The sequence below is a fragment of the Oncorhynchus tshawytscha genome, linkage group LG12 (genome assembly GCF_018296145.1).
Source record: "Oncorhynchus tshawytscha isolate Ot180627B linkage group LG12, Otsh_v2.0, whole genome shotgun sequence".
In the NCBI taxonomy this organism is placed as follows: Eukaryota; Metazoa; Chordata; class Actinopteri; order Salmoniformes; family Salmonidae; genus Oncorhynchus; species Oncorhynchus tshawytscha.
Window position 1 is genome coordinate 19,963,155 of NC_056440.1, and position 25,513 is coordinate 19,988,667.

The window sequence follows — 25,513 nt, forward strand, 5'->3', positions numbered from 1 at the left end:
CTGAGTTCATCTATTGTTGCGAGACTAGCCAAGTAGTTTCATTTTCTGATAAGATATGAGTTTATCTACCAAATATATCAATCCCTAGAATTTCCCAGGGAGCATCCACTTTGATTGGCCGAACAGTCCTTGTCATGTTTTTGTTCCTCTCTGTGTGTTGACAGGTTTCACATACCTTTATCTGAGACAGACAAGTGCACAATTTGTAAGAATAATGAATGTATGCCTCCAAGCTGTACACTGAACTCCAAAATAGACAAACATACCCAGTCCACGACATCTTTTACAATACCCAGCCAGTAATACTTGCTCTGGATCCTGTGAACAGTCTTCTTCTGTCCCAGGTGATGACCAATGTCATTAAAGTGGCACTCAAGGAATATCTGCCTCTTACGTTCAGCTTCAATCACAACCTCTCGCTTCTCCTCCTTCTTGGGCCCCACATAGTACAGTCGACCTTCTAGGACGACACAACCACACAGACAACAATCAATGAAACATGCCATTAGAAAGAGACACTAGGCTACATTCAACGGCACACATTTCAGATCGCTCTACGTCTCAAGCATTTTCTCTTTCTTACCATCAATGATGAATTTCTGAGCATATCTTTTGAGATTCTTCTTTCGTATGGGATTCATTGTCTGGGGGTAGCAGCCATCGGCCACAAACGTGTAGATGTCACCCAAGCGGTTTGAGCTCGACTCCACCACCTCCTCTTCAGCCACCACTTGCAACGAGTCCACACTCAACATCTCTGCAGCGAAATGAACCTCAAACTACGTAAAATATGCAAGCCAAATTATATAATGGAAGGAGAAACCGACTTACGTGTAAACAAATATGACAAAAGAAGAACTAGCTAAAGAATTAATCAACGGAGGAAAGATTCGCATGTTGCCCTGGTATTCAGAGAACGGACGATTTATGTTGACGCATGCGGAAACACATCTCTAACATTTTTATTTTTACCGTTCCGCTTGAATCCATTTTACACCAAGAAAATTTGCCACACATTTAAATAATTAAGTAATGTTTAATATTTTGAAATGTTATATGTAGCAATGTGACTCCATTAAAGCCGTTTTGTTGATTACATACCTTGGAAACTAAATGCTAAGAGTATCGGTTCACACCGGACACATAACAACGTTGGATCACAACAAACAACTCAAAATCCGGAAGCAATACCATAACTGCTTTTGACAGCTCCTCGTTCGCTCTCATTTAACTACTAACAATTGCTTTTTATTATGGATTTTACTATAACTTTGATACGTTTATGTGTATTATCTTCATAGGATAATCATGCAAAACTGTAAGGATCGTAAAGCAAATGTTTACACTAGTTGTTTTAGCGCTAAATATTTTCCCTGAGTTCCAACGTCATGTCAGATCAGCAGCAGTTAGAACTTATTATCAAGCGGTGGGTATCTACTAGCTAGCCAGTACAGTAGATCTACCAATAACTGTCATGTTAAAACATCTTGTTGGATAAATGTACTAGTTTGCGAGCTAACGTTAGCTAGTTAACTAGAAACCAACAATTGTTTGCCAAACAGGTGTTATTAAGAAAGCTTGGCTGCTCCACTGACACACAGTTCGAGGATATCCTGACAAAGGCAAGTAGGCCCACGCATTTTGAGTATTTATTAAAATTGTACTGAATGATTAGTCTTGAAAACCGGAGCGTTTGAAAATTGTGGGAGGGAACGCGGATGTCTAGACACTACTGAATGATCTTTCAATTTTGATGTGTGGTTAAATGTTTCCTTTCTAGATTGCCAAATAAGTTTAATGGCGTCAGAGCCTTGGCGTGAAGTCAGCTGAGAGCTGCTGCCATAAGGGAGATTTATAAACCCCTCCATGACCATGTCTACCATCTACAGGTAGGAAGGAAGCCTACAATACTTTAGTCTCCATACACACTAAGATTGTAAAGTGTAATATTTGACTTACACTATCTCTTTATGAATCCTATCTGGCTCCAGAGTTTAAGCAGATGATGGATTATTGTCGAAGTGATGAGACCAGTAAAGAGGAACTGTTGAGTTTAATGCAGACCGAAGCAGATACGTTTTCCATAAAGAGTTCCTATTTGAAATAGGTGGTGCATGTCATTGTTTTAAATCTTTTGAAGCCCCAAGGATCTTGCGCTTGCCTGTGTTTAAAAAAAAATATGTAAAGCTTCTGTGATGAGCTGCAACACTTTGAACAGTCTACAGACCCAACAGAATGAACTACAGGGTATGCTTCCTCTTTCATATAAAATACATCTGTAGGCTATTAGATATGGAGACCTCAGGCAAAATATTCAATGTATCAAGTGTTACCTGTGGTAACTCATGGTCCTTTTGTTTGCGATGTTCTTTCGTCCACACAGATCCTCCTGAACGAGCTAGGATTTGACAATGGCTTTTACCACCCCTCTCCGTGTGCAGTATCTGTAGCCTCTCACATCTCTGCTCTACCCTAACTGTTGCGGACACTGCCTAGACAGCCACACGGCCTTCATGGTGAAATATGACATTCATGAAGACCTGGACCTCGTCTACCATTACGACAACGCAGAGGTCACTCAATGTGTCTCTGGGGAAAAAGTTCACTGAAGGGAACCTCTACTTTGGTGACATGAAACAGGTGCCTAATCAGAGCCAATTTGGGAAAGATGATAACCCAATATCCAATTTATTATAGATATTGAAATATTTGAATTGACCTTATGTAGAATGAAAGAACAAATGAAGCTGTGATCTTGATTTAGGTTCATACTATCTCTCATTGATTCCACGCACTGTGGTTTTAAAACCATGCCAGGTTGGGAAATCTCCCAGAAGTATTAGTTGCACAAACAAAAGTCGCCACAGCCCTATGAGTAAACATTCTCATTGTTAGTCTAGTGTGGCTCATTAGTTGATAGTGTTTTCCTGACCCTGCAGGTGCCTCTGTGTGAGAGTGTCTACAGAGGTAGAGCAGGGAATGACAGAGGGTCTCTTACACAGAGGACAACACATGCACGGTGCCCTGCCCATCTCCTCTGGCCAGTGCTGGAACCTCATTGTCTGGATGAGGGCCTCACAGGAGAGGAAAAAACTGTGCCCCATGTGCAAAAAGTTGCCTACCTTGGTCGAGGGACAGGGCTTCACAGATGGCTTCACCAGTGACTCAGGGATGTCTCTTCTATAGAATGTATCATGCGTTCCGCGTTAACTTAATGCTGCTGGTCCATATGTATTTGTGTATGTTAGTATGATTTGTGTCTGGATGTCTGCTTATCGTGGACATTATCGCATGTGCCAAAAAAGAGTTATAGAGAGGAAACGTGGTAGACATTGGTAACATTATTTCTACATAACACTGCACTACATACTTCATTACGCAGTGTCACATTCCAATATTTTCTAAATTATCATGTCCATAAAAAATATGTGTAGCCTGTGATTTGAATGGTCTTTTGTCCAGGTAGGAATATTACATATCCAAAAGTCAATAGACACTAGTGAAAACCTGAGCGTTCACCTTTGTACCTTACTTTTAGTGGGCTTGCTTCTTGTTCACAGAAATTGGGAAATATTTGAAATGCTGTAAACTTTATACATAATGTAAGTAATATAAATAAATTCATAGCTGTAGTTATCTTAGTACGTCAGTAATATATTTTTAGAAAACAATAATGCACAGGCATTTCTCTGTATTGGTAAAATCAATCATATTGAAAGGATCAACAACACATTTACACACCAAATATCTGAAGAATACAGTTCGTACATAGTATAAATCATATTTAATTTAATAAACCATAATTGATAATCAATTTATTGCCACTCTGTGCATGCCTCTTTTGTTGTCAAGTATGGTAACCCCTCCTCCCTAATTGTCCTCCATTACACCCTGTTGTTCAGTGTCTGCACAGTAATTGCACACAGTCATTTACACACAGTGGGGAATAATAACGTGATTGCACAACACTGTATTCAACCATGTTATTATCAAATCAATCCTTTTCAGCACTAAAAACAATATTCAGTCCAGTGGGCTATTCAATTCTTTTGGTTGTTTCTTTTTTCCAATGGCTTGAAAACACAAGAGGGAACAGGGAATAGGAAAGCTAGTTTGCTAGCAGAAGAGATGCACCATATAACCTCTCAACACACATACACACACACACCAAAACATTTATTTTATTTAGCTAAATAAGGATATTCAAAAACTCATTTGTCACATGAAAAGGCAGGCCATGTTAACAATCACCTACAGTACATTGAAATTCTGGATTGCACTTAAAGTTATCCTGGACCTTATACGTTATACTTACTATACACTGTGTATAAAACATTAGGAACACCTGCTCTTTCCAAGACAGACTGACCAGGTGAAAGCTATGATCCCTTATTGATGTCACTTGTTAAATCCACTTCAACCAGCGTAGATGAAGGGGAGGAGACAGGTTAAAGAACCATTTTTAAGCCTTGAGACATGGGTTGTGTATATGTGCCATTCAGAGGGTAAATGGGCAACAGAAAATCTGTATTAAGTGCCTTTGAACAAAGTATGGTAGTAGGTGCCAGGTGCACCGGTTTGTATCAAGAACTGTAACCATGCTGTTTTTTTCATGCTCAACAGTTTCCAGTGTGTATCAAGAATGGTCCACCACCAAAAGGACATCCAGCCAACATGACAACTGTGGGAAGCATCGGAGTCAACATGGGCCAGCATCCCTGTGGAACGCTTTCGACACCTTGTAGACAATGTTCCCTCTAAGCTGCGCGTGTGTGCAGAATAAATATTGGCCCATGCAGAGAAGCAGGAGATTGAACTTCACTCAACTTTCTAGAGTTTTCCCCCTTAGTTAACACTATCCAAGTTTCCCTTTACTGTGGGAATTGTGATCGAATCCACCCAATATTAGTCACTTTCAATGCAGCATACCGAAACAAAACAAACTATGCAAGAACTATGCAAGTATGCAAGAGATTTTGTTGTAGGCTTTCTATTAAATTGACTCTCACCACTCAGCCCGTACTCTACACAAACACAGGACTGTGTTTACAGAATGAGTGGTAGTGAGTAGTTGTTTTGAGATCAAAGCCAGAGTTGCATATAGCCACCTGGGCACATTTGTTCTTATCCTTTGCTATATCCTTTGCTAGTTAGTGAGTTATTAGCCCAGTTATTGCTAATTTGTAGTCAGCAATGGGGGAATGATTGCTTCCAACAATAGCACAAAATGTGTACATTTCCAGACATCTTTCAAAAGCGAGTCAGGTAAAGAGCTTTTTTTTGTCTTAAAGGGGTCAATGTCCTATTTTGAGACAGGCTTGAATAAGCTAAGTAGCCAATAGGCAAAGGTTAGCATAATTTGTCTGATTTTCTATAATAATTGTATGGGAATAATTGTGCATTTTATTTTGTAAAGTGTTTCTTGCATCAAACAACACAACAACATATTCAGTCACCTCCTTGTCTGAAGAACAAATTGATAAACAGGTTATGTCAAGCCCTGCATGTTTTTTTCTAAAGTCATGGAATGTAGGCCTACGTTGAACACCACACATTGGCTGCTATTGAAGGCTGAATGATAGAACAGCTATTTTCATGTTAAAATGTTATGGGATGCATTTTATACGTTGTTTTTCATGGTAGGACACTCTGGTAGGCCTAATTTAAGATCAAATAGCCACAGGAGCCTACTTGACCACTGTTTGCAACTGTAAGTTAAAGCAGGTACAGCTTCAATGGTCATAGTAAATGGGCGCTGGAAGTTGCACAGAATTTTCACAACATTCAAGTTTGCGCTCAGCAGACCTGAAATTTACTCAGTGCCCCAAACAATTTGGGGGAACATTGAGTCCATGCCCCAATGTATTGAAGCTATTCTGAGGGCAAAGGGGGGTGCAACTCAATATCAGGAAAGCATTCCTAATGTTTTGTACACTCAGTGTAACTTTCTGTATGAACAAACTGTGAAAAAAATACTATATATACAGTACCAGTCAAAGTTTGGAAACACCTACTCATTTTATACATTGTAGAATAATAGTGAAGACATCAAAACGATGAAAACACATATGGAATCATGCAGTAACCAAAAATGTGTTAAACATTGATTGTCCTGTTGAAAAACAAACGATAGTCTCACTAAGCGCAAACCAGATGGGATGGCGTGTCACTGCAGAATGCTGTGGTAGCCATGCTGGTTAAGTCTACCTTGAATTCTAAGTACATCACAGACAGTGTCACCAGCAAAGCACCCCACATCATCACACCTCCTCCTCCATGCTTCACGGTGGGAACCACACATGCAGAGATCATCCGTTCACCTACTCTGCGTCTCACAAAGACACAAATTTGGATTCATCAGACTTAAGGACAGATTTCATTGATTGTGTTTCTTGGCCAAATCAAGTCTCTTCTTCTTATTGGTGTCCTTTAATAGTGGTTTCTATGCAACAATTCAACCATGAAGGCCTGATTTAACACAGTCTCCTCTGAACAGTTGATGTTGAGATGTGTCTGTTACTTGAGCTCTGTGAAGCATTCCTTTGGACTGCAATCAGAGGTGCAGTTAACTCTAATGAACTTATCCTCTGTAGTAGAGGTAACCCTGGGTCTTCCTTTCCTATGGCGGTCCTCATGAGAGCCAGTTTCATCATAGCGCTAGATGGTTTTTGCGACTGCACTTGAAGATCTTTAAAATTTCTTGACATTTTCAGGACTGACTGACCTTCATGTCTTAAAGTAATGATGGACTGTCGTTTCTCTTTGCTTATTTGAGCTGTTTTAGCAAACAGGGCTTTTTTCTGTATACCACCCCTACCTTGTCACAACACAACTGATTGTCTCAAACACATTAAGAAGGAATTAAATTCCACAAATTAACATTTAACAAGGCATACCTGTTAATTTAAATGCATTCCAGGTGACTACCTGGAAGCTGGTTGAAGCTGGTTGAGAGAATGCCAAGAGTATGCAAAGATGTAATCAAGGCAAAGAGTGGCTACTTTGAATAATCTAAAATGTAAAATATAATTAGATTTGTTTAACACTTTTTTGGTTACTACATGATTTCACATGTGTTATTTCATAGTTTTGATGTCTTTAGTATTATTCTACAATGTAGAAAATAGTACAAATAAAGAAAAACCCTTGAATGAGTAGGTGTGTCCAAACTTTTGACTGGTACTCTATATATTTATAGAAATAGAAATATCTTGACATAAAATATATTCTTATATACAGCACATACAGAGGAGATCCTTCACTCCACCTTTCTCCTATATCCCTCTACGTTGTTTCTAAAGCTACGCGTGTCCTGAAGATTATACAGTCAACATGTTCTCAACAGAGATATCCATGACAATTTACGACAGCAAAGAGCCTCCTAGGTTAAAAGCAGAAGCTGTTGCTTGGACTTTGGACACATCAAAATGGACAGCTATATGAGGAATCAGATCAAGTATAAATGTACTGTACATTCAAGCTAAGTTATTCCATGTACATGTATTCCCAGCATCTAATTTCTTTACATTAGGTGTCTTATGCTGTCAGCTGTTAGTCCATGACACCTTGCACTGTCCTCTGCAGGCATTCTAGAAGAGTCATAATGTGTGAGTGGGTCAGCGCTCTAAAGCTATGTACTGTAGAGCGTCCGCGTTCGACCCACGTATGCCACTGCTCTGTCACACTGTAGTCAGTGCCTACAGCGTTGTTTCGCTGCTCATGTCCCTGTGGCGGGGGTGGTCAGTGTCTGTGTCGTAGTCCGATTCCATCTCGATCTTCACCTGGGGCACGGGGAAGGCCATGCCACGGCCGTGGGCCATAGGCACCGCCGGGGACGATGGGCAGGAGATCTTCAGATGCAAGGTGATGCTGAGGAACGGCAAGTCCCAGTTATCATACATATCATACATACCTGTATGTATGTCCTGTGTGGTTCAGATGGGTTTGATTCTCGCTGGGGCCACCCATACGAAAATGTATACATGCACTATTGTAAGTCGCTTAGGATAAAAGAGTCTGCAAAATGACATATATGACATACACAGTGAAAGAAACAGAGAAGGGAGGGGGGACTGGAGACAGGCGAGGGGGAAGATAACCTTGGGCTAGACAGGGGTGGTCTGTAGTGAGATGTCATCTGGAGCTGGTGCCAGAGAGTACCAGAGAGTGAATTAGACTAGAGGACAGGTTGGGCAAATTAATGTGAAACAACATGACAGAGAGTTAGACGAGCTGTCAACTGTGATTGAAGTCTGTTCTTTATGCCGTAGTGTTCCAAGCCTTTCTGCGGTGTATTTCGCAGCCTATGGGGAATGTGAGATGTGGGGAGGAATGCAATGCACAGTTTGTGATGCAAAACTAACAGTAAAAGAAACAAAGTTTCTCCTTATGTTGCAGTTTCTCCTCTCCTAATTTCACAGTCTTCAGGAGTTGTTTTTTTAGCAAATATGTAGGCCTAATGTACACTGCTGAACCATGCTTCCTTAAAAGCAATGCAGACATGAATTTGATCATAGTTTCTATTTGACATAAGGAGTCAAAGGCAACACGCAGATAACATGACTAAAAGGATAGAGGGGAGAGGAATATTCAACTATATGGAATGAAGACACTACTAAGAACAAAACAGTAGTGTTCGTGAATGGGACCCATCGATAGACTACTAGACTATTGGGTACATACAACAACACATGGAGGAAAAAGAAACAACCAAAACTCTGAGAAAGGCCTGATGCATGTGGTATGAGGTCACAGTGCACCAAACTGTTCACTCTCAAATACTGCTATCTGCTACATACAGATAGAATGTCAAACTTTTATTCATCTATTCATCTATTAATATGCCACACATTTCTACAGAATATAAACCAAGCCGGTGCCTTAAAAGTAGGAAGTGAGAATACATAGGAGATAGTGTATGACTAGTGTGTTGGAATTGTGCACATGCATGTGATGTGTCTACACATAGAGACACATTGACACAAAATTACACAACTAGTTTTCATAACGCATAGGAGTGCAGGGAAAATAGCAGCAAGGGCTGCTTAGCAAAACCCAAAATAACATCTGCATTGCATTAAAGTGCATGAAGAGAAGGGTATGAAGGCATATTCTCTGAGATATAGCTTATACTTCAGCCCAGCCTTGGCAGAACACTATGGAATACTGGGTCTGTGAGAAATTATGTGTGGAATTATGGATGCTGTGTGTGTGTGTGTGTGTGTGTGTGTGTGTGTGTGTGTGTGTGTGTGTGTGTGTGTGTGTGTGTGTGTGTGTGTGTGTGTGTGTGTGTGTGTGTGTGTGTGTGTGTGTGTGTGAGAGAGTGCATGTTTCTATATCTGCTTATATCTACCAGGCTGATGTTTCATGTTTATGTAATCTATGAATCAGGGGAAGTATTTGCCTGGCTGGCAGTGAGCAGCCCACTGTGACTGGGCGTCAACGGGCTGCAGGAGGTCACTGTAGGGGACGTGTAGTTTGAGCACACAGTACCTGCGGTCCACGTCAGACTCAGAGCTGGGCGAGCAGTTGGAGTACGCGTGGTACTTCTCCTGCATACAAACACATGCACACACACACACACAAAACAGACAGACACACACAAAACACAGCCATCAGAAATGAATTATTTAGCAATAATTGTTTTTCTCTAAACCAGCCAGCTGGTGGCAGTAAAACCTAACATGTCTCACCTCGTCTTCGCTGTCGTCTGATCTCCCTTTCTTCTTGTCTTTCTTCTTTGTGTCATCTTTATCACCCTTCTTCTTCTTCTCCTTTTTCTTGTCTTTCCCAGGCAGGATATCATCTATCCAGGCGAGGTCGTGTTGAGAGAACACCATGTCCAGCATCTTACGCACCACCAGCAACCCCAGGATCTAATGGTCGCACAAGCAAATTATCACTATCCTTAACTTGTGACAAGAAAATAACATCAACAGGAAAGAATATACATGTAAAACTCTTCATAAGTAACCAGCATTTACTTCATAAGTAAGCAACATTTACTTCATAAGTAAGCAACATTTACTTCATAAGTAAGCAACATTTACATCATAAGTAACCAACATTTACATCATAAGTAACCAGCATTTACATCATAAGTAACCAACATTTATAAGTAACCAGCATTTACTTCATAAGTAAGCAACATTTACTTCATAAGTAAGCAACATTTACTTCATAAGTAAGCAACATTTACTTCATAAGTAAGCAACATTTACTTCATAAGTAACCAACATTTACATCATAAGTAACCAACATTTACACCATAGGTAACCAACATTTACTTCATAAGTAACCAACATTTACTTCATAAGTAACCAGCATTTACATCATAAGTAACCAACATTTATAAGTAACCAGCATTTACTTCATAAGTAACCAACATTTACTTCATAAGTAACCAACATTTACTTCATAAGTAACCAACATTTACATCATAGGTAACCAACATTTACTTCATAAGTAACCAACATTTACTTCATAAGTAACCAACATTTACTTCATAAGTAACCAACATTTACATCCTATCAGGACATTTGTATGTTGATGGGTGCTTGAATGTATACCGAAACACGGCCATTGGGACTGTTGGTAATACATCTAAGTAATACTTTTTTATGCATTAATGCATGGGTTAAACTAATTTGATGGAGGGCCAAGTGTATGCATGTTTTTGCTCCTCCCATGTACCTGATTGATCAGTTAAGGTAATTTATTTAGTAAGAACTTCCCTCACCTGCTTTTCTAGGTCTTAATTAGAGACAAATTGAAAGGAAATAGTAAAAAACAGCAGATACTCTGCCCTCCATGGGAACGAGTCTGACACCCCTGCATTAATACTTGTTCCATTCAAAAGCGAGTCATGAATAATACCATGACAGGGAAGAGGATGGCCAGGACGGTGGACTTGAGCACCCAAAGGACAGCCAGACAGATGATCTGGACCAGGGTGAAGAGGTGGACCCTCCTCAGAGGCACGTGACGCAGGAAAGGGAAGTCTGGCTGGTACTTGGACGGCATCATGTACAACTTGATCCTCTCCCAGAACTACAGAGGAGTGACAGGGGAGACATAATGAGAACACACACACACACACACACTAGCCATGCTCTGAGCAGCCTAGCTAACACCCTAATTAAAATGCATCTCCAGTTGCTGCTTAGATGCTGCTAGAATACATAGTTACATTCCCTCCAGACACACACATTCTCAGGAAGATAACCGCACCACAGAGAATACTAAAAAGCCCATACCATGAGAGTTTGATTTGACACATAACCACCGGTTGTCGACTGTTTTCTGGTCTCTACATACCTGAATGCCACTGAGAGATGCCACGCCCATGTAGAGAAACACACCATAGAGCACTGGCATGGGTATGAACTGTGAGTGGACCAGAGGGAGAACACACAGTTAAACTACATAGACAACATCAACACATAATCCTGTTGATCCCTTGTAATGGCATGTGTGGGTATAGAAAACACACTGATTGCACCCAAAATTGCACCATATTCCTTAATCAGTGCACTACTTTTGAACAGGTTCCATAAGTCTCTGGTCAAAAGTTGTGCACAGAATAGGGAATAGGGTGCCAATTGGGCCACTGCCACTGTTATCTTTAATCAATAAGCCTAGTTTAGGTTGGAGGAAATTATCATATTGTACTGACCTGTAGAATGGGAGCCAAGAAGATGGAGACTCCAGTGAGAACAAACACCAGAATCCCTGTCAGTCTCTGCTCCCTATACATTAGAGAGAGAGAGAGATACAGAGAGAGACACAGAGAGAATGACTACCAGCAAACCTTTCCATATGTAACAGACAGCAGACAAGAGACAAGTTCTGCCTGGACTGTACTGTCCTGTATATCCTCTGTAGAAGTGGTATTAAAAATCAGGGTCGCGACCCAGGGAACAAACGTTTTTGAGAAAGATATCTTGAAATATAAAATGTTATTGTGTAAATGTATTGGTTTCTTTTAATTTTGATAATTTTAATTTTAAGGTTATTTGTTGGTGTAAAGGTTGATTTTAAGGTTGTGCCATTAGATTTGGGGTGGGTTGGGGTCGCGAGAAACTATTGCGGAAAAAAATGGGGTCCCCAGAAATTCTGCGGAAAAAAATGGGGTCCCAGCTGAAAAAGTTTGAATACTACTGGTCTATAGTCACACTCTATTTTCTCTTCTCTGTGCTCCCTCACCTGACACCCAGGAACTGAGGCTGCTCCCCAGGGGCGCTGGACTCACTCTCCATCTTCAGTGAATCAATGTGGGCGATGGAGATGACAGTGGCGGCCACGTACCAGGGAAGGCCCAAGAAGGAGCAGGCAGCCATCAACACCCCCACCCAGAACAGGTCCAGGTGGTAGCCACACCCTTTCTGCAGGGAGGGACACACAGAGTAGAGTAGGACATAAATTCACACTGCAGGATGTCATTGAGGTAATTGTCCTATTAAGTATGTAGTATAGGCCCTAACAAATAAGGGTCTAGGAACTAGATTTTACTACTACAAGTATGTCTTATCTCCAATATTTACTAGGCAAGTCAGTTAAGAACAAATTCTTATTTTCAATGATGGCCTAGGAACAGTGGGTTAACTGCCTTTTTTCAGGAGCAGAACAACCTTGTTAAACCTTCCGTTTACTAGTCCAACGCTCTAACCACTAGGCTACCCTGCCGCCCCGGCATTGCAAACAACATGTCTGATGCCCATTGTCTCTTCCAAAAGCTGAGGTTAAACTAGTTATCAATGTCTTCACTATAACAGGCTGGCTGTGTATTTAATGCAGCACATCACGGTTTCCCTTGTGAAAGAGGTCTCCTAACTTCAATGGGAGTTTCTAGATAATTAAAGGTTAAATAAATCAATAAAAACATCCAACTACCCTCAGTTTGTTCTCCTTCCGGTTGACAATGACAGCACTGATCTGCTGGTCCATGAAGATGAGGATGGTGACCAGGAGAGCAGGGACAAAGCTGGCCAAATACACCCACCATGGGTTCTTCCCAAACGGCAGCACAATCCAACCCCGGTCGGGACGTGTGGGCTAAAGGGAGTCAGTAAGGGGCAGTGTCAGAGTGACCATTCCTTGATTAAAGGACAAACACAAACGTACACACCAATTTTATCCCCAAAACAGCCTCAATTCGTCGGGGATGTTGGCCCATGTTGACTCCAGTGCTTCCCAAGTTGGCTGGATGTCCTTTGGGTGGTGGACCATTCTTGATACACACAGGAAACTGTTGAGCGTGAAAACCAAAGCAGCACTGCAACCCTTGATAGAAACCGGTGCGCCTGGCGCCTACGGACTTCCATACCCTGTTCAAAGGCATTGTCTCCCACCCTTCATCTACACTGATTGAAGTGGATTTAACAAGTGACATCAATAAGGGATCATAGCTTTCACCTAGAATAACCTGGTCAGTCTATGTCATGGAATGAGTAGGTGTTCATAATGTTTTTCTACATTCACTATAGGTTTATGCCCAGGGTATGATCAGGAACATTACTAATATTTTAAACCTGTTTCTTTACCTTAAATTCTGTGGGAACGATGAGCTTGGGGGTTTTGAGCCCAATTAACCTGTCCAGACCGACAAAGGTCATAATGGCCATGAAGATGGAGAAGTCACTGATGAGCTTCCGCAGCTGTTTACAGAAGCCAAAGACAGAGCAACAGACAGAGCAACAGACAGAGCAACAGACAGAGCAACAGACAGAGCAACAGACAGAGCAACAGACACAGAAATAGACACAGGCAGACGGACGGACGGAGACAGACACAGTGACACAGACACAGAGACAGACACAGAGACAGACAGTGAACAAAGCAAAGCAAAAAATATAAAACAAGTCTAGTGTGAAACAAATCATCTCTCAAAGAACAACAAATGCAGAGACACAAACACATTAAAAACATCTCAAATGCATTGAAAATCATAAGCTGTATTCAGCTGTAATATAGGTGGAATAGAATATTGTGAGGAACATGCAGTTTCAGGTCACCAGGGGATCCAGTACATTGAGGATCAGGGAGGGAACATTGTTCACTGTTTGGGATTTGACAATGGAGACACAGAGAGAGAGGGAGAGAGAGAGAGAGAGAGAGAGAGAGAGAGAAAGAGAAAGGGGAGAGAGAAAGGGAAAGGGGAGAGAGAGAGAGAGAGAAAGGGGTGAGGGGAGAAAGAAAGAGAAAGGAGGAGAGGAGAGAGAAAGAGAAAGAGGGAGAGAGAGAGAGAGAGAGAGAGAGAGAGAGAAAGAGAGAAAGAGAGAAAGAGAGAGAAAGAGAGAGAAAGAAAGAGAGAGAGAAAGAGAAGAGAGAGAGAGAGAGAGAAAGAGAGAAAGAGAGAGAGAAAGAGAGAAAGAGAGAAAGAAAGAGAGAAAGAGAGAGAGAGAAAGATAGAGATAGAGAGAGAGATAGAGAAGAGAGATAGAGAGAGAGAGAGATAGATAGATAGAAAGATAGATAGATAGATAGAAAGACAGAGAGATAGAGATAGAGATAGAGATAGATAGAGATAGAGATAGAGATAGAGATAGATAGATAGATAGATAGATAGATAGATAGATAGATAGATAGATAGATAGATAGATAGATAGATAGATAGATAGATAGATAGAAGGAGCAAAAACATGGAGAGGAGAGTTGGGGGAGACAATGGTATACAAAAGTTTGGATATAAACATGTTTTGGTCATTACTCTTATTTACACCCAATGTCTATGGACATTTATACTAAATCGCCACAGGAACATGTATTTTCCACTGGCTAGAGAGTTTTGAACATATAAGATTTTTGTCGGAGCGGATGGTCGTGGGGGCGGAACATAATTATAATAATTGGTGTACTGCAAATTGACCACAACTAAGACAAAAAAATTGATTGTGTCTCAATGTAGTTTTCAAATACAATCACGTCTTTCTTTTGAACAGATTTGTTAAATAAAACACATTTTTAGCTGAATTCCTGGTCTTTTTGAAGTCTTTTTTTAAATCACTTGCAGGAGGGTTTTGGCCCGTCGGCCGCTTGTTACCGACCCCTGGAACAGACTATCTGTCTTGAAAAATATGAAACTGTGGCTGCATTAGGCTGCCAATTGTGATGCAGCCTGTTTGTCACTGTATAAAGATCCAGCCCCTCTTCAGTTAGTTCTGGTCTCACCTTGGTGGGGAAGTAGCGACTGAACTTGAACTTCTTGAGGGAGACGGTCATGGAGTAGGTCCCGAAGAACAGGATGAAGGACATGAGGGCCAGGTCAGGGACGTACTTACAGGTGTTGCCCACCAGAGAGCCTCCGTACTTCACACACTCCTTCTTACTGAGCTGGCTCCAGTCCAGGCCTGTGATGTTTAACTGGTAGGAGAGAGGGAGAGAGGGGTGGAGGGGGGCAGGAAGGGGGACACAGTTTTACAGGTGGAAGAAAAAGGTGACGTGTAGAGAAAACGATTGGCATGGATGTGAGGATGTGAGGGTTTGTCAGGAGAGAGAGAGAAAAAAAGAAGGAAAGATAGAGAATAACAGGGAAGAGAGTGCAGGGGAACAAAAGGGAGACAAAAAAAGAAAATGAACAGACTCTTTAAACATATAGTTTCCACTTGGCTTAGTGTCATACTCCTGTTTTTTAAGTAGTATCATTCAACTTTGAGTTCAAACAAACAACAACTAGGAAGTCTGTTGTGTCAAAAAATGAAATATTGAAAAGCCCTTAAAGCCTAATGGGTATTCAGCAGGGGTGTGTTGTGTTTCCAACAGAACACCAGTTCTAACATCTCCTTAAAAAGACATGACAAAATACACATAGAATAAAAACAACAACTTACTCCAAAGAGACTAGAGGTGTTATCAGTTGGCACTGGCACTAAACCATTGAAGATCATTGAAGCCACTGTTTAAGTTAGAAGAAGGGAGAAAGAGACAAAGAGAGGAGGGTAATGAAGGAGAAATTGAGATGCAGAGAGGGAAAACGAGATGACGGCAGAGTCAGGGGACAAGAGAAATACAAAATAAAAGAAGATTTTAACAGGTAGACTTTGAGACTTTGAACAGAGAGAAGGAGTAGCTAGTTAAAGCTCATGCATACACAGGAAGTGTTACTCACTCGCATCAGACAGCAGCCATTTGTGTGTGCAGCAAAAACAAACGTGAGACAAATCAGTTACAGTAGTCAAGTATCTTCAGTCAATTCTCATAATGTTTGCAATATAAGATTTCACAATGCAATACACATCTCCAGACAGGCATAAAGGTATAATCCATCCTTATATTACCAAACCATTCTAGAATCGTGGTGTCCCCAAACCCCTTGGCGGTAGCCAGGTCCTGCTAATACCCACATTTCTTTGTGCTATTGCCATTTCTATTCCTGTCAAACTTTTGACATGGTTGGCGAGACAATTCCATAAGGAGCTGTAATGAGAGAGTGGAAACAGACTGACACCCAGGCTACTAGGTCCTGATAACCTCATCATAAGCCTCTTCAACCCTTTAACAACCCTTATATCCTCTGCTGGGGACTCTGCACTTCAGTAATATTTTATACAGCTAAGGATGGACTCACTGGGGTCTGGGGCCAGGCACTCGCACTTGTAGGCGGTGACGTAGTCTGGCTTGAAGTCGGTGTTGATGGGGTAGTATTTGAAGGAGCCCATCTGTAGCAACACATTATATCAACAGTTAAGTGTGTGTGTGTGCTTGCATGACTACATGTGTACTCGCCTGCGTGTGTGTGTGCGCGCGTCTGCGTGCACACACACATGACCCACCATCTTCTTGATGGCGTCAGAGATGAAGATGAAGGAGATGAGGCTGGAGAAGCCCTCCTCTGTGAAACGGGTCATGTACTTGATGATGTAACTGGCGTCCGTGGCGACCAGGAGGAAGCACTGCAAACAGGAGTGGATCCCGATCCACAGACGCAGCTCCATGTAGTCTATACCATTGTTCCTTAGAAATAAGAACATTATTGATATAGGGGCAGAATGTGGAAGGCAGGACAGTCTTTTTATGAAGATGGAATGGACGCATACTCTCCAATAAGACACATCAAATCTTATCTCACCATTGTGCCATTCATATAACTGTCTGATGTGCGTGTTGCTTGAATTCTCATTAAATCAAGAGGAGGAACCATATGTATTCAAATTCTACATATAGGCTACAGTGTCTGAACTAGGGTGGGGTTGAGCTCGCTCACTTGCTGAATTCGAAGAGCAGTTTCTCAAAGATGAGGATAGGTCCAGTAGAGCTGAGGATGATGAGGGGCTGACCACTAAACAGACAGAATACTGTTCCTGACAACGCTGTGCCCAGGAAACTCTCCATCACACCCTGAAACAGAGAAAGAGAGAGAGGGCAGGTGGGGGAGAGGGTAGTGTGAGAGAGAGAAAAGGAGACAGAAAGAGAGAGAGAGAGAGAAAGTGAGATAGAGAGTTCAATTCTACAACCATCTAAAAGGAAGCGATTCCCAAACCTTCCATAACAAAGCCATCACCTACAGAGAGATTAACCTGGAGAAGAGTCCCCTAAGCAAGCTGGTCATGGGGCTCTGTTCACAAACACAAACAGAACCCACAGAGCCCCAGGACAGCAACAGCAACACAATTAGACCCAACAAATCATGAGAAAAAATATATATAATTACTTGACATGCTGTAAAGAATTTACCAAAAAACAGAGCAAACTGGAATTAGCCATAAACAGAGAGTACGCAGTGGCATAATACCTGACCACTGTGACTGACCCAAAATTAAGGAAAGCTTTGACTATGTACAGACTCAGTGAGCATGGCCTTGCTATTGAGAAAGGCCGCCGTAGGCAGACCTGGCTCTCAAGAGAAGACAGGCTATGTGGAAACTGAGCTGCACTTACTAACCTCCTGCCAAATGTATAACCACATATTTCCCTCTGATTACACAGACCCACAAAGAATTCCAAAACAAATCCAATTTTGATAAACTCAAATATCTATTGGGTGAAATAACACAGTGTGCCATCACAGCAGCCAGATTTGGGACCTGTTGCCACAAGAAAAGGGCAACCAGTGAAGAACAAGCACCATTGTAAATACAACCCGTATTTATGTTTATTTATGTTCCCTTTTGTACTTTAAGTATTAGCACATCATTAGAACACTGTACATAGTCATAATATGACATTTGAAATGTGTCTATTCCTTTGAAACTTGTGAGTGTAATGTTTTTGTATTGTTAATGTCACTTTTATTTATTATCTATTTGACTTGCTTTGGAAATGTAAACCTACTGTATGTTTCCCATGCCAATAAAGCCTTCTGAATTGAATTGACAGAGAGAGAGAGAAAGAGATGAACAAATGAATTCAGTTCAGTCATTGGTCCATATACTGCATGTGATGGATAGGGCCAGTGACTGAACTAAATCCATCTCTCTCTCTGCACCTCTCTCCCCCCAATTAAGCTACCATACATTTATTTGTTTTGTTCCATTTTGCAAATCATCGACTCAGAAAATTAGGACATGAATTAATTGGCCCTACCCTGGGTACCAGTCTGTTTGTGCTAACATTCCATTCATTGTACTTTGTGATATGCCAAACATATTGGTATATGACACGGAGTATAAGGGGTGGAATGGTAACACAAAACAGTTGTGGATTTCAGGCTAAAGCAGCCCAACCTGGTAGTTGTCTGTGGCGTCTCCCAGCAGGCCTCCGAAGGTGATGGCGTTGGTGATGCAGCCCAGGTAGATGAACAGCACAGCAGAGATAGACTGGATGTGAAAGCCTTCATAGAAGTCACTAAGCAACCAGGGTATTTTTCTCTTGATGTCAAGAAACAGACCTCCACAGAACCTGCAATAGACACTCTGGTTATGAAGCAGAACTTACCACAGACAAGGACACAAACACTCTGGTTACCACAGAACTTGCCACAGGCACAAACACAAACACTCTGGTTACCACAGAACCTGCCACAGACACAAACACTCTGGTTACAACAGAACCTGCCACAGACACAAACACTCTGGTTACAACAGAACTTACCACAGACACAAACACTGGTTACCACAGAACCAGCCACAGGCACAGACACAAACACACTGGTTACCACAGAACCTGCCAAAGGCACAGACACAAACACACTGGTTATGATGCAAAACCTGCCACAGACACAAACACACTGGTTACAACAGAACCTGCCACAGGCACAGACACAAACACTCTGGTTACCACAGAACCTGCCACAGGCACAGACACAAACACTCTGGTTACCACAGAACCTGCTGCAGACACAGACACAAACACTCTGGTTACAACAGAACCTGTCACAGGTACAGACACAAACACACTAGTTTACAACAGAACCGGCCACAGGCACAGACACAAACACGGGTTATGATGCAGAACCTGCCACAGGCACAGACACAAACACTCTGGTTACAACAGAAGCTACCACAGACACAAACACTCTGGTTACAACAGAACCAGGCAGACACAGACACAAACACTCTGGTTACAACAGAAGCTACCACAGACAAACACTCTGGTTACAACAGAAGCTACCACAGACACAAACACTCTGGTTACAACAGAAACTACAGACACAAACACTCTGGTTATGATGCAGAACCTGCCACAGACACAAACACTCTGGTTACAACACAACCTGCTGCAGACATAGACACAAACACTCTGATTATGATGCAGAGCATGCTACAGACACACACAAAAAAACTGGTTATCACAGAACCTGCCACAGACATCAATCAAATATATTTTATAAAGCCCTTTTTATATCCAAAATTGTTACAAAGTGCTTGTCACAGAAACTCTGGTTATGATGCTGCACACGTTCTGTTTAAAATGTTTTATCATCTATTTAATGCATCACTGAGTCTCTTCGTTTCAGCCTGTCTGTCGTTTCACCGTGTGACTGGGTGGGCCAATTGAACTGCTGATGATTTAATACAATAATTTTGGGCCGATGAGAAATGGAGAGGTGATTATCTTGGCTATCCTGACCGCCTGACCAGTCACTTTACTCATCACTCCTGAGTGAGTGAATGTTCCAAATGTGAATTAACAAGAGACAGGACATTTTAAAGCACATTTAGATGCAATATCCCTTGAATACTAATGGGTTGTCCCAGCAACTCAGCTCTATGTAAAGGCCAGCTAAAGGTTCCAAATCCACTCTAGTACTCTACCTCATATCTCAATTCACTCAGTAGTCTTCCTCTCTTATCCCAGTTCAGACCCAGTTTCTCTCACGGTATCATACTTCCTAGTCTCCTAACATACAGTGCCTTGCGAAAGTATTCGGCCCCCTTGAACTTTGCGACCTTTTGCCACATTTCAGGCTTCAAACATAAAGATATAAAACTGTATTTTTTTGTGAAGAATCAACAACAAGTGGGACACAATCATGAAGTGGAACGACATTTATTGGATATTTCAAACTTTTTTAACAAATCAAAAACTGAAAAATTGGGCGTGCAAAATTATTCAGCCCCCTTAAGTTAATACTTTGTAGCACCACCTTTTGCTGCGATTACAGCTGTAAGTCGCTTGGGGTATGTCTCTATCAGTTTTGCACATCGAGAGACTGACATTTTTTCCCATTCCTCCTTGCAAAACAGCTCGAGCTCAGTGAGGTTGGATGGAGAGCATTTGTGAACAGCAGTTTTCAGTTCTTTCCACAGATTCGATTGGATTCAGGTCTGGACTTTGACTTGGCCATTCTAACACCTGGATATGTTTATTTTTGAACCATTCCATTGTAGATTTTGCTTTGTGTTTCGGATCATTGTCTTGTTGGAAGACAAATCTCCATCCCAGTCTCAGGTCTTTTGCAGACTCCATCAGGTTTTCTTCCAGAATGTCCTGTATATCCTGCCAAACATAACGTTTTGCATTGTTGCCAAAAAGTTCAATTTTGGTTTCATCTGACCAGAGCACCTTCTTCCACATGTTTGGTGTGTCTCCCAGGTGGCTTGTGGCAAACTTTAAACAACACTTTTTATGGATATCTTTAAGAAATGGCTTTCTTCTTGCCACTCTTCCATAAAGGCCAGATTTGTGCAATATACGACTGATTGTTGTCCTATGGACAGAGTCTCCCACCTCAGCTGTAGATCTCTGCAGTTCATCCAGAGTGATCATGGGCCTCTTGGCTGCATCTCTGATCAGTCTTCTCCTTGTATGAGCTGAAAGTTTAGAGGGACGGCCAGGTGTTGGTAGATTTGCAGTGGTCTGATACTCCTTCCATTTCAATATTATCGCTTGCACAGTACTCCTTGGGATGTTTAAAGCTTGGGAAATCTTTTTGTATCCAAATCCAGCTTTAAACTTCTTCACAACAGTATCTCGGACCTGCCTGGTGTGTTCCTTGTTCTTCATGATGCTCTCTGCGCTTTTAACGGACCTCTGAGACTATCACAGTGCAGGTGCATTTATACGGAGACTTAATTACACACAGGTGGATTGTATTTATCATCATTAGTCATTTAGGTCAACATTGGATCATTCAGAGATCCTCACTGAACTTCTGGAGAGAGTTTGCTGCACTGAAAGTAAAGGGGCTGAATAATTTTGCACGCCCAATTTTTCAGTTTTTGATTTGTTAAAAAAGTTTGAAATATCCAATAAATGTCGTTCCACTTCATGATTGTGTCCCACTTGTTGTTGATTCTTCACAAAAAAATACAGTTTTATATCTTTATGTTTGAAGCCTGAAATGTGGCAAAAGGTCGCAAAGTTCAAGGGGGCCGAATACTTTCGCAAGGCACTGTACATGCAAACGGTGTAAATCCCAGTCCCCACGCAGTAGCCTACCTCCCAGTGTGTGCCAGCTCCTCTCCCAGTTCGTGAGCCACTGGCATTTCCTCATCCTCAGCGAGGCCTCCACCTCCTCCGGCCGCACCATTCGGCTGACCCAGCTCATTCAGAGAGAACACTGACTTCCTGTACACACAGGAAACAGGAAGTGCACACCGGCGGAGAAGAGAGGTATAGGAAGTGATGATGACAGACATACTGAGAAAGACTGCCACATCTGGGTCTCAGAGTTTTCAGGTCTCAGACTCTTGAAAATTAAAGCGTCTTTGGGTTTTAGAAAAGCGCTATCAAAAAATGCTAAGTATTATTATTAAGTAGGGGGAAATGACTAGAGTCCAACCTCTTGTCAGCCGAGGTCACTTTTTTAGGAGGCTCGATACGTATTTTGGGGTCCCACTCTCCGGGCGGCAGCACGATCACCTCATCCAGGAACTCATCTATACCTGCAATCAGATCCTCTCGATCTCTAGCCTTGTACGCCACATCACTGAACAGCTAGGGGGGAGAGAGAGAGAGAGAGAGAGAGAGAGAGAGAGACAGAGAGAGATAAAGAGAGAGAAAGAGAGAGAAAGAGAGAGAGAGAGAGAGAGAGAGAGAGAGAGAGAGGGGAGAGAGAGAAGGGAGAGAGAGAGAGAGAAGGGGTGAGATAGAGAGAGAGAAGGGGGTGAGATAGAGAGAGAGAGAGAGAGAGAGAGAGAGATAGAGAGAGAGAGAGAGAGAAAGAGAGACAGAGAGAGAGAAAGAGAGAGAAAGAGAGAGAAAGAGAGAGAGAGAGAGAGAGAGGGGAGAGAGAGAAGGGAGAGAGAGAGAGAGAAGGGGTGAGATAGAGAGAGAGAGAAGGGGGGGTGAGATAGAGAGAGAGAGAGAGAGAGAGAGAGAGAGAAAGAGAGAGAGAGAGAAGGGAGAGAGAGGGAGAAGGGGGTGAGATAGATAGATAGAGAGAGAGAGAGAGAGAGAGAGAGAGAGAGAAAGAGAGAGAGAGAGAGAGAGAGAAAGAGAGAGAGAAGGGAGAGAGAGGGAGAAGGGGGTGAGATAGAGAGAGAGAGAGAGAGAGAAGGGAGAGAGAGGGAGAAGGGGTGAGATATAGAGAGAGAGAGAGAGAGAGAGAGAAGGGAGAGAGAGTGAGAAGGGGGTGAGATAGAGAGAGAGAGAGAAAGAAAGAGAGAGAAGGGGGTGAGAGAGACAGAGAGAGAGATAGAGTTATTCCTATGCGCTGCAGTATCTGATACAAGGTTCTGACCTCTCCCCTCATTAGTTAATGGGATGCATACCCAGAGACCAATTCTTCATGTATGACAATGGTGGGACTCTGTTCAAAACACCTGCCAGTCTATTATGGGAAATAACAGGCTGTTACCTGTCTGACATAAAACATTTATATCCATGATATTTTGATAACGAGAGGCTGACTGGTACCAACAGCAAGTCATGAAGGCCTCATTATCACCATGTGGAGTTCTGGCTGACTCAAGTTAACACACCATCAAGCCTGTATTTCCATGTCATCTGTAATGTCATATGTCATGTCAACTGTCATGTCATCTGTCATGTCATCTGTCATCTGCCATCTGTCATCTGTCATGTTCCCTCTAGTGGTGTGGGGGCTGTGCTTTTGCAAAGTGGGTGGGGTTATATCCTTCCTGTTTGGCCCTGTCCTCCTGTCTCAGCCTCCAGTATTTATGCTGCAGTAGTTTATGTGTCGGGGGCCTAGGGTCAGTTTGTTATATCTGGAGTACTTCTCCTGTCTTATCCGGTGTCCTGTGTGAATTTAAGTATGCCCTCTCTAATTCTCTCTTTCTCTCTTTCTCTCTTGGCATGATGACTCCTTGCTGTCCCCAGTCCACCTGGCCGTGCTGCTGCTCCAGTTTCAACTGTTCTGCCTGCGGCTATGGAACCCTGACCTGTTCACCGGACGTACTACCTGTTCCAGACCTGCTGTTTTCAACTCTCTAGAGACAGCAGGAGTGGTAGAGATACTCTTAATGATCGGCTATGAAAAGCCAACTGACATTTACTCCTGAGGTGCTGACTTGTTGCACCCTCGACAACTACTGTGATTATTATTATTTGACCATGCTGGTCCTTTATGAACATTTGAACATCTTGGCCATGTTCTGTTATAATCTCCACCCAGCACAGCCAGAAGAGGACTGGCCACCCCTCATAGCCTGGTTCCTCTCTAGGTTTCTTCCTAGGTTTTGGCCTTTCTAGGAAGTTTTTCCTAGCCACCGTGCTTCTACACACCTGCATTGCTTGCTGTTTGGGGTTTTAGGCTGGGTTTCTGTACAGCACTTTGAGATATCAGCTGATGTACGAAGGGCTATATAAATACATTTGATTTGATCTGCCATGTCATCTGTATTCATGAAAAGAAAGAAACATTGACAGACACTTACGTCATCCACCATTAGGGTAGCTATGGCTCGACCGATCTGATTATAGGACTTGGCTTTTCCTGTTGGCCCCAACAGAATAAACAGGAATCTGTGGTAGTGCGGGGGAAAAGAAACCTCAACAATGGCTCACAAAATGTCTAAATACAGTATGTGCTGCATGGGCATAAGAACAGATACAATGGCCAAGGCAAGATGTAGCCATTATGTATAGCTAATACGTATATATGTCAGACATTGTTTACATGTTAGTCCTTTAGCAGGCGCTTTCATCCAGAGCAACTTACGGTCAACCAAGGTTAGGTAAGGCTGTGTGGGGAATAGGTTAGGGTCCACAAAATGTCAAAATATGTGCTTGCATGAGCATAAGAACAGATACAAAGAACACAGAGAAAGAGACAAATAGACAGACTGACAGACAGACAGCTAGACCGACCGACCGACAGACAGACAGACAGCTAGACCGACCGACCGACCGACAGACAGACAGCTAGACCGACCGACCGACAGACAGACAGACAGACAGAGAGAGAGACAGACAGCTAGACCGACCGACAGACAGACAGACAGACAGACAGACAGACAGACAGACAGACAGACAGACAGACAGCTAGACCGACCGACCGACAGACAGACAGACAGACAGCTAGGCCGACCGACAGACACACAGACAGACAGACAGACAGACAGCTAGGCCGACCGACAGACAGACAGACAGACAGACAGACAGACAGACAGACAGACAGACAGACAGACAGACAGACAGACAGACAGACAGCTAGGCCGACCGACAGACAGACAGACAGACAGCTAGGCCGACCGACAGACAGACAGACAGACAGACAGACAGACAGACAGACAGACAGACAGACAGACAGACAGACAGACAGACAGACAGACAGACAGACAGACGACAGACAGACAGACAGACAGACAGACAGACAGACAGACAGACAGACAGCTAGACCGACCGACCGACAGACAGACAGACAGACAGACAGCTAGGCCGACCGACGACAGACAGACAGACAGACAGACAGACAGACAGACAGCTAGGCCGACCGACAGACACACAGACAGACAGACAGACAGACAGCTAGGCCGCCCGACAGACAGACTGACTGACAGACAGCTAGGCCGACCGACAGACAGACAGACAGACAGACAGACAGACAGACAGACAGACAGACAGACAGACAGACAGACCGACCGACCGACAGACAGACAGACAGACAGCTAGGCCGACCGACAGACAGACAGACAGACAGACAGACAGACAGACAGACAGACAGACAGACAGA

At 42.6% G+C, this 25,513-nt stretch overlaps 1 protein-coding gene and 1 long non-coding RNA gene across 2 annotated transcripts in view; one reads left to right on the forward strand and one right to left on the reverse strand.

Annotated features, from left to right (window-relative positions):
- Window positions 1-1,780: 1,780 nt before the first annotated feature.
- Window positions 1,781-3,814, forward strand: LOC112262669. The gene is made up of 3 exons (XR_002955394.2): window positions 1,781-2,247; window positions 2,384-2,640; window positions 2,940-3,814. It is a non-coding gene; the product is annotated as an uncharacterized LOC112262669 (long non-coding RNA).
- Window positions 3,815-7,149: 3,335 nt separating this feature from the next.
- Window positions 7,150-25,513, reverse strand: part of LOC112266094 (electrogenic sodium bicarbonate cotransporter 4-like) — a 39,836-nt gene continuing 21,472 nt past the window's right edge. The window contains exons 9-26 of the mRNA XM_042331159.1: window positions 24,216-24,303; window positions 22,160-22,314; window positions 21,817-21,945; window positions 18,660-18,834; window positions 17,201-17,334; window positions 16,770-16,950; window positions 16,565-16,655; window positions 15,828-15,892; window positions 15,169-15,360; window positions 13,542-13,655; window positions 12,892-13,053; window positions 12,205-12,383; window positions 11,675-11,747; window positions 11,317-11,385; window positions 10,876-11,049; window positions 9,693-9,875; window positions 9,390-9,551; window positions 7,150-7,925 (exon numbers count right to left, since the gene is read on the reverse strand). Coding sequence (XP_042187093.1) covers window positions 7,698-7,925; window positions 9,390-9,551; window positions 9,693-9,875; window positions 10,876-11,049; window positions 11,317-11,385; window positions 11,675-11,747; window positions 12,205-12,383; window positions 12,892-13,053; window positions 13,542-13,655; window positions 15,169-15,360; window positions 15,828-15,892; window positions 16,565-16,655; window positions 16,770-16,950; window positions 17,201-17,334; window positions 18,660-18,834; window positions 21,817-21,945; window positions 22,160-22,314; window positions 24,216-24,303 — 2,554 coding nt within the window. The 3' untranslated portion in view covers window positions 7,150-7,697. The remainder of the gene's footprint in view (window positions 7,926-9,389; window positions 9,552-9,692; window positions 9,876-10,875; window positions 11,050-11,316; window positions 11,386-11,674; window positions 11,748-12,204; window positions 12,384-12,891; window positions 13,054-13,541; window positions 13,656-15,168; window positions 15,361-15,827; window positions 15,893-16,564; window positions 16,656-16,769; window positions 16,951-17,200; window positions 17,335-18,659; window positions 18,835-21,816; window positions 21,946-22,159; window positions 22,315-24,215; window positions 24,304-25,513) is intronic.